General features: G+C 36.8%; 1 protein-coding gene across 1 annotated transcript; it reads left to right on the top strand.

The window, feature by feature from the left end:
- Positions 1 to 4,241: 4,241 nt before the first annotated feature.
- sfrp2 (secreted frizzled-related protein 2) lies at positions 4,242 to 9,127 on the top strand. The gene is made up of 3 exons (XM_056459474.1): positions 4,242 to 4,782; positions 4,883 to 4,963; positions 6,669 to 9,127. The coding sequence occupies exons 1-3, from the start codon at positions 4,287 to 4,289 to the stop codon at positions 6,974 to 6,976; spliced, it is 885 nt and encodes a 294-aa protein (XP_056315449.1). The 5' UTR covers positions 4,242 to 4,286; the 3' UTR covers positions 6,977 to 9,127.

A 9,127-nucleotide genomic window follows, 5' to 3' on the forward strand; every position in this document is an offset into this window, starting at 1 on the left:
TTAGGTTATATTAAGTTTGCATAATTAAGGGCGTGGCCACTTGAGTGACAGCTAGGTCTCGCTGGTCGCCGTCACTTCACCTCAGCTGAATCCCGCAGATTAGCCACTGATCTCGGCATATTCATTGTATTTTTGTGTTGTTTTATGTGGCTTTACACAGTCAGCTGCATTTTGGACTTATTTCTTACAATTATCAGATGATATGGGATGCTGTGTGCATTGAATTGTGCTCACAAACCATTCTTGTGGCCTCCGTTTCCCATGTGAGTGAAGTTATATACTTTTATACCATCTCTATAAATGTGTGTGTTTTATTTAAGATCATTTATCATTAATATTTTTCTTTAGACCTGTAAAGCACTCCAGAATGTGACAGATTGATTAGCTGTAGGCTCTAGAACAGTCATCTGAAGCGTTATCATACAGTGTTATGCTGGATTTCATTAATAGTTTTGCATTTACTAACACACACTATATCTGAAGTGTTTGGAAGTAATTCACGTTTTCCTCCTGTAGAAAAACGTCATAAGAACAATGTTTAGTGGCTCAATGTATTAATACAGTGTTTTTGAAAGTCTAAACACTTTATTGATATAGTGTACAGCCAAGCACATGTGGTCAGAACACAAACGAGTCGCAGGTAATAAAGTATTAAGTGTTTTTCCCAAAGTAAAGTCTGTCTAACATGCGCGCTGTGTGTGTCCGCTGTGTGTGTGTGTGTGCATGAACTTTGTAACAACATTGTCTGTGACTCATCGAAAGGCTTGAATTAACCAACATAGGCTCATTCTGAAAACATAGTCCTATATATGTTTCTGGAGACCGCAAATTATGTAGCCAGTGGTGCATATGAATGTATTTCATTTTTTAAAGGAATGTTACGGGGCGGTACCAAAACAGCTGGTAAGCGCGAAAAGGAATGCCGTCATACTGCCGATATGATGGCATTCCTTTTCGCGCTTATCAGCTGACCGCTTACCCCCATATGGACAGCTTTCCCGCTGTCACCAGTTAGTCCCGTTAGCTCGCCATGTTGGTTGACTTGAGATGCAGAGAGGAGTTGACCACGATGACAGGGTTCGAGTCTGGTAAAGAACGGTTCCAGAAAAGCAGATAAGTAAAATAAACAAGTAAATAACAGGGTGAGAATGCGGTAAAACTGAAAATGTGGTAAAAATTAGACGAGGGCTTTTCTTTTTCTGGATTGCTTTTGAAATTTGTCGGTCAGGTTTAGGAAGTGGGTGGGCGGGTCAATCAATAAAATTGGTTGGGTTTAGGGAAGAAGGAGGATGGGTCAGTCGATTAGTCATTCAGTCAGGCAGTCATGTAGTCAGTCAAACAGTCAGTCAACAGTGGCCTCTGGTGGGTTTATGCGAGAACAGCAGGCGCGAATGGCACTCATGAGAGAAATATGAGATCTCAAAAAGCATACACAGCGGCCTCTTGTGGATTCGCAAAAACAAAAACTGCAAAAAAAAAAAAAAAAAAACGTACCTCATGAGACGTATTTCGTACGTTTTCAGAATGAACCTGGGTTGGAATTAACTCCACAACAAAGAACGGTGGGTGCTGAAAACCAGCATTAAAGGCAAAACAGCTATGTGCTCAGAGCTGAAAATTACAAACCTCTAAAAGATATAATAAATAATTTAATGGGTGTTTTGAGCTGAAATCGTACAGACACATTCTAGAGACACAAAAGACTTAAATCAAAAGATTTTAATCTTGCAAAATGAGTAAAATAAGTGCCCTTTAAATTTCCAGAAAATCTTGTCAAACTATTTTGGCCAATTTCCTTGAAATTATTTATATCTACCTACATTTAGATTCCAGTTGCAGTTTTGTATTCTGTCTGTCACATTTGAGTGAAACTGATTAGAAACCATTTCATAAACTTAAGCTTCACAATAAAACTGATTTTTGTAAACGTTGCATCGTTTTGCAAGGTTCGTGAGGTTTTCAGTACTAATAATACATTTGTTCAGATTAATGTTTTAGAGCCAAAATAACTAGCAGTGTGATTTTTAAATATTGTTGAATGTTCAGATTTTTTTTTCATGCAGTTTAGCCTATCAAAAAGTGCAATAATACCAATCACCATTGTCTGTGACACCCATAAAATGACACCCTGATGCAAACTGAAGAAGACCACATCAATATTAGAAACCCCTTCACTCTGGCTAGACAGACGAATACTTACACATAAACCCAAAAAAAGGGCCAAACGGAGGACACAGATCTCCTAGAGAGCATAAGTGTCTTATCGTCATAGAGACCAAGGGCTATCACTTTACAGCTGGAAACAAGCCTTTAAATGGCTACTTCTTCTCAGCAGGATCCCAAAGATGGGAAACCCCAGCAGCTAACCTGTATTTAATGGGGGCCTCTGAACCTATGACCTTTAGGAGCCTAAGGGGAATTTCTCCATGATGACTTGAGGGAAAACGGTTACACAGTAAACCTGGTGACAAAAAAGATCCACCATGTGCCTTAACATTACTGCATAAACACTGAATTGGGTTAATATTTTGCACATGCTTTGACTTGATTTTGTGGTTCAGATTTGTCACTCTCCATTGCTCTAGAAGGATAAGGGTATGAGGCTGTCTTGAGATGAGAAAGAGTTTGTTTGTGTGACCTGCTCGGTGGCTTAAGACTGGACCCTACAGAGTGATGAATGACGGAAGAACCAGACCTACTGCAGCAAGGAGTTCAGTTTCACTCAACAGCTTCGTCTTGCTCTCATTTTCTCCATCATTCTTATTATTTCTACTTATTCTCACTTCACACACATGCACACACACAAATATACATGAAAAATCTTAGCCATATTGTATAAACTTGCGAACTACTTCACATATTTTGCCTTAATGATGACAGATGACCGTGAGTGTGAAAAGCCTAAAGACCACAGCATCACTCAACAAAGAATTATGAATTCTCCGTACCAAATGAAAGCCTTACTGTGGCTCATAAATCCACAGCTAACTTAAAAAGAGAATGAATGTCTTAAATATTTTCTGTGAATTATTGGTTCAGAAAACATGATTGTAAAAATGGTTTATTATCAAGTCTCTCAAATACATAAATCTTAACATTAATGAATCTCACTTAAACAATCTTTAAAACCACATTTAATTGCTCTCTGTTGGTTTTCAGAAAATGTTTCACAAAATTATAATGTTATCCATTTAATGTCTGCCATTGTTGTTTTGATCGTCATGTCTGTAGACTCAAGATGTTATATGCATGACTTCAACATTTGATCAATATTGTGTTTTTATAACTTACAATATATAGAGATGATAAGATATCATTTACAAGAACTTTTACTCTCAAACTCACCCGATCCCCAAATGCATTACATTTTTTACAGTTACAGTGAAAGCACGGAAGTGTAGGTTTAGTTTGTAATAGCTGGAACTATCTGGAATTGACCTACTCCCACCTGCAGCTTCTCCACAATGATCATCCAGCATTCTCCAGCCTCCGGCATTATTTCTGGGAATAAATTGGACATCATTTTGAGTATCATGTTAAGTTTTATATCCTCAAATGCAAAAAAAGATAAAAATAAATAAACAGTTTTAGCTAAAATTATGTAAATGTATGTTTATTTTGCCTCAGAACAAGAAAGTCGCTGGTTGGCATTTCTGTGTGGAATTTGCATGTTCCCCCATAGTCCAAAGACATGCGCTATAGGTGAATTGAATAAACTAAATTGGCCGTAGTGTATGAGTGGGTGTGAATGCAAAAGTATATTGGTGTTTCCCAGTGCTGGGTTGTGGCTGAAAGGGCATCTACTGTGTAAAACACATGCTGGATAGGTGGTACATTCCACTGTGGCAACCCTTGATTAATAAAGGGACTAAGCCGAAAATAAAATGAATGAATGTATGTTTATTTTGTACTACTTTTCCTATTGTTTCCTTTTTATGTTTAAAATATGTATTATAGACATAACTTTAGATTAGGCTAACTCAAGCATTTCTGCTGAATTGGAGTTTGAAATGTATTGTTATTTTGATATAAAGGTAGTTGACTGAAAGGTATAAAAAACTGAAAGTATACTCTCTTGAACTTGAATAAACGTTAAAAATAAACTCAACCAACCAATATGCTGTCAGATTTAATACAAAAGCTGGAGCACAATCTATGCTGCAAACAGCATGATCTTGAGCAGTGGACATCTGAGCTCCTTCCTTCGCTCCGCCCAGACTTTCCTATGAAGACAGGTTGGCACAGAGGAGAATTCAGTTACCCACGGACGCTCAGCTGAAGTGAAGATGCGCGCTTATCTGGCTCTGCTGGTTGCGCTTTCCATCCCGGGATATCTGGATGCGCTTCACGGATTATACGCCTTCGATCAGCCCGATGTTTTTCAGAAAAAGAGCAACTGTAAGCCTATACCTACAAACCTGCTCCTGTGCCATGACATCGAGTACACAAACATGCATCTGCCTAACCTCCTCGGACACGAGACCATGAACGAGGTTCTGCAACAAGCATCCTCCTGGACCCCTCTGGTGAGGAAACAGTGTCACCCGGATACCAAGAAGTTTCTCTGCTCTCTCTTCGCTCCGGTGTGTTTGGATGACCTGGACGAGCCCATCCAGCCGTGCAGGTCTCTGTGTGAGAGTGTGAAGAGCGGCTGCGCTCCGGTGATGGCCGCTTTTGGGTTCCCTTGGCCGGACATGCTGGACTGCAGGCGCTTCTCTCTGGATAATGACCTGTGCATACCGCCTGCTGGCGCTGATGCTTTAGTTCCAGTCACCAAGGAAGGTACGAAAAGATTCAAGTCACTATACAGATGCACGATTAATTCATTTTTATTGTCTTCACCACTTTCTTTATTGATTATTTTTCTTTATTTTTTGCCTAGTTCCAAGAGTATGTGATGCCTGCAAAGAAAAGCCTGAGAATGACAATGAAATTGTGGACAGCCTATGCAAAAATGACTTTGGTAAGACTGCTTCCTTTGTTTGCAAATTAATAGTGTTGTCTCTATTTTATGCTCTGAAAAACACATTCTCCATATAAGAAAAACAGGCTGTTCAAAACAAAGAAAAAAAAATGTTTAACTCAGCTAAAAATGCTGTTTTACTCACTGTGGTGTTGTTTCAAGACACTTTTTGTCTGAATAATAAAAGCCATTGTTGTCCCAAACAACACTGGACTCCATTGGCTTTTACTGAATGGTGGTGGAAAGGGACACTTTTTTTTTTTAGAAAAATCATCTTTTGTGTCCCAATGAAGAATGAGATGAATAGTTTGAAACAACAAGAGGGCGAGTAAATGACAGAATGCTTTATTTTTAAAAATATATGGTGTTTTAAAGAATCCAACAATTACACTGATTCAAATAACAAGCACTCTTAACCCAAAGAGCTGACTATAGGGCTATTTAGTTTCACCTTTTGTAAACACTTTGAGTGGTTTAAGGCAAAGGGTTTCCATGCAATTTTCTAGTAAAGCCTTTTCTAGTTTTCTTGTAAATTTGGGTTACGAGTGTGTTGTACAACATCTAGAGCCTTTAACTTTTAAAAAACTATTTAAACCAACCTAAGTCATATTTGCAGACAGTTTAAGATGAAGCCTAAGTCTGGTCAAGGTAGTGTTCAGCTGGTTAAAAAGTGGACAAAATAATTTTTATACAACCAATAGATCAACCTGAGGTAGATGGAAGATAAAAAATGACTAGCAAAGTTTAACTGGGTTTTATAGTCAGATGATCTCAGTTTCAATGCGAAGAACCACATTAAGGACTAAATGATAAACCAAACCAGACACTGGTGAACATAATCAATTATCAATGAATAACTACAGTAACAGGAACATAGGGGTCAGTAATGAATGCATCCTTCACATGCTTAAAAATGTCTTCCCATGGTCGTAATTATGAGCTTCTTACATTCAAGTGCATTGTTATCTGAAAAAAAAAAAACAAAAATGTAACATTCCATTCGTTGATAGTTACACAATCAGTCCACAGTGCAAAGTCAATTCTGGATTTCCAGTTAAACACATACAAGCAGCGATCCTTCTGGCCTTCATGTTTAAAATTGATCTTCGAAAGATTTGGTATCAAAATATCCTAGAAGTATTTATGATTGAGAGGCCGTTCATGTCCAATTTGGGACCAGGAAATGCATATTTTTGATATTTCCAACTGCATTTGAGAGCAGTACAAAGGCTTGAAGGAAATATGTGATCCAAAAGAATCACAGCAAAGAGAACATAATCATTACTGGCATGACTTAAAGAATAAAGAAGAACTAACAATGAGCATTTATTGTTAACGGGATGGTTTACCCATAAATGAAAACTCTTTTATCGTTTACTCATCCTCACTCATTCCAAACCTGTTGAGTTTCTTTCTCCTGTTGAACACAAAAACATTTATGTCCTGCTATATATTTCAATGACTTCTTTAAAAGTGTTCGACTATATGTATAGTTTATATATTGCTTGTTTGCACCGTAGGCTGAGAGGACTATAATTTGTGCTGTACATCAAGAATGTTCAGCATATTTGACAATAAATAGGACTTTACTTGACGAACGTACACAGAATTTTCATTTTTGGGTGAAATCAGAAATGGTCATATTTTGTGTCTGTGCTGAAATAATATTCATTGTCCTAAATCTTTAATTGTATCCACTCTTTAGCTTTAAAGATCAAAGTCAAGGAGATCTCCTACATGAATGGTGACACCAAGATCATTCCAGAAACTAAGAGCAAGATGATCTACAAGACGAATGGTGGCGTCACTGACCACGACTTTAGGAAGACGGTGCTTTGGCTAAAAGATGGTCTTCAGTGTGTGTGCGATGAACTAAATGACATCAATGCTGCTTATCTGGTGATGGGCCAGAAGATGGATGGAAATTTGGTCATCACGTCGGTGAAACGCTGGCAGAAGGGTCAACGAGAGTTTAAGAGAATTTCTCGCAGTATTCGCAAACTTCAGTGCTAGAACTTGTCCATTCAAATTACTCATGTGCTCAGATAATCTTGAAAATGAACACCTGTAACAATCACAACATAGATACAGGTGAAGGTTTATTCATGAGCCAACTGTCTGCTTTAGCAGTGGCATTTTGAGAAAAGAATGGTCAGAGCTCAGGATTGGGAATGGTGGATATTTCAAAAAGCACCTAGCATAAAATAGATTCAGTCTCACCAGTTCGTTTTTCCTCATGAGTTTTACTTTACCTGTTATATTTACTACAAAACTTGTTTGTTTATTTCCCTCCTCTAGCATAGTTAACCTTACAAAACGTAACAAATTAAATAAAATAAAAGATGAAATTAATGAGATGTTATAAAAAGTTCATAAAGACATCGTGAATGCAAGTCATTATCCAGTTATGTAAATCCAGTTTAATCCATGTCTTTTGAGGAGATATTATCACTTGATGAACAAGCTTATTTTAGGCTATTATTTGGAAAACATGGAACTGGCATATATAGCGGAACCAACCTCACTCTTAAACTCCAAAAATACCCCAGGATATTAACAATTTGATCCATATTAATTACTTTTAAACAAAGCAGCAAAGATTTAGATTTGATATCTCAACTTGCATTAAAAAAAGACCTTTGTTAGTGTTTTAAAAATGAAGAGAATTTTTTAATTAAATATTTTGGAATAACATGAGAGTATTTGGTGACAGAATTGTAATATTTGGATTAATGAACCCTTCATTTGATGTCATTTAAATCAACTGCGCTTCCAGCTTTGTTTTGGCATTTGAGGAGGGTATTTTTGTCCGTTTATACATCACAACACCACTGTACACAAATTAATGTGTATGCAAAATTGATTTACTGAGCATAACGTGAAGTAAATACAAAGGTTTAGATCTTGAACTTAAAGACATACCTAAAATGAAAATTACCTTATCATTTATTCCCCCTCATGTGATATTAAACTGAGTTTCTTCTGTTTAACACAAAAGAAGATACTTAGAAAAATGCTTGCTGGCAGCCATTGACTTCCATAGTAAAAAAAAGCATTACCATGGAAGTCAATTGGTGCCACCTACCAGCATTTTTCAAAATATCATCTTTTGTGTTCAGCATAAGAAAGAAATTCAAATAGGTTTGAAGAGGTGAAGGGCAAAGGTAAAATCTTGAACATAAGATTTTGAAATGGAGCGAATATGAAAGAAGGTGCCTGAGAATCAAATACCTGTCATTGGACATAGACAGTAGTACATATCCTAAGCAATTTTGTTGGGTATACTTATTCTTTTCTCATATCAAATATGATCAAAAACATGTTTTTCTTTAGCAATCCATTTTCTACATGGATCTGAATCTGCCAACAGTGAATAAGTGAGAGTGCATGTGTGAGTAGTTTTGCTAAAAGTACTTTTTTATCAGCACAATGAGATAGCTGGCTCTACTCTCAATGTTTAAAATATCCCAAGTGACACTAGCATATGAAACATGGTCATGTATGGTAACGTGAATGTTTTCATTTGTCCCCAGACATCTTTTAAGAAGGTAAAATAATACATGATGCCTTTAACCCAGTGTTTTGCCTTCTTTCTACTTGAGCCTAAATACTGCACTGTTCCTATGTTATATCTACCCTTTGAAATACAATCAGTTGTTTTATATAGTTTTGGTTTATCTAAAGTCAGTTTAGTGGTTTATCTTCTTTTTGTTATTATACTCTATGGGTCTGTCATGCTTGCATAGTTGCTTGCTGTTTTCCTTTGTTTAGGCTTGAGTACTTAGTATTAGAGTAAAGTCACATGCTGGTAAAACCACAGAGAAGTGCTTTTCTCTCAGTCTCAGTGTTGCACTGTTACAGCAATGTTGATTCAATTGTATTTTGTTGTGCAAACTGGTTAGGGAAATAGGTCTCATTATAACATCCAAACTTTTATGATACTCTGTAAATATTCAGATTTTATGCCTGTACATAGTTTCAACACCTGTAGCATTTGATGTGTTCCTCGCAGTAGCAATATGTCATCATTTAATTAGTGTTAAGTGCATTTATTAACACCCACCGCCATGTAATGTACATTACTATTACCATTTATGATTTGTATCATTTGTCATCAGCAGTCACACAATACAAAGAGCAAATAAAATTCATAAAGATCAGAAA

This window comes from Danio aesculapii, chromosome 1, assembly GCF_903798145.1.
Source record: "Danio aesculapii chromosome 1, fDanAes4.1, whole genome shotgun sequence".
Lineage (NCBI taxonomy): Eukaryota > Metazoa > Chordata > Actinopteri > Cypriniformes > Danionidae > Danio > Danio aesculapii.

Coding starts and splice junctions, on each gene's coding strand:
- sfrp2 (XM_056459474.1), top strand. CDS start 4,287: ATGCGCGCTTATCTGGCTCTGCTGGTTGCGCTTTCCATCCCGGGATAT. Junction 4,783..4,882: donor AGTTCCAGTCACCAAGGAAG/GTACGAAAAGAT, acceptor TTTTTTGCCTAG/TTCCAAGAGTATGTGATGCC. Junction 4,964..6,668: donor CCTATGCAAAAATGACTTTG/GTAAGACTGCTT, acceptor TCCACTCTTTAG/CTTTAAAGATCAAAGTCAAG.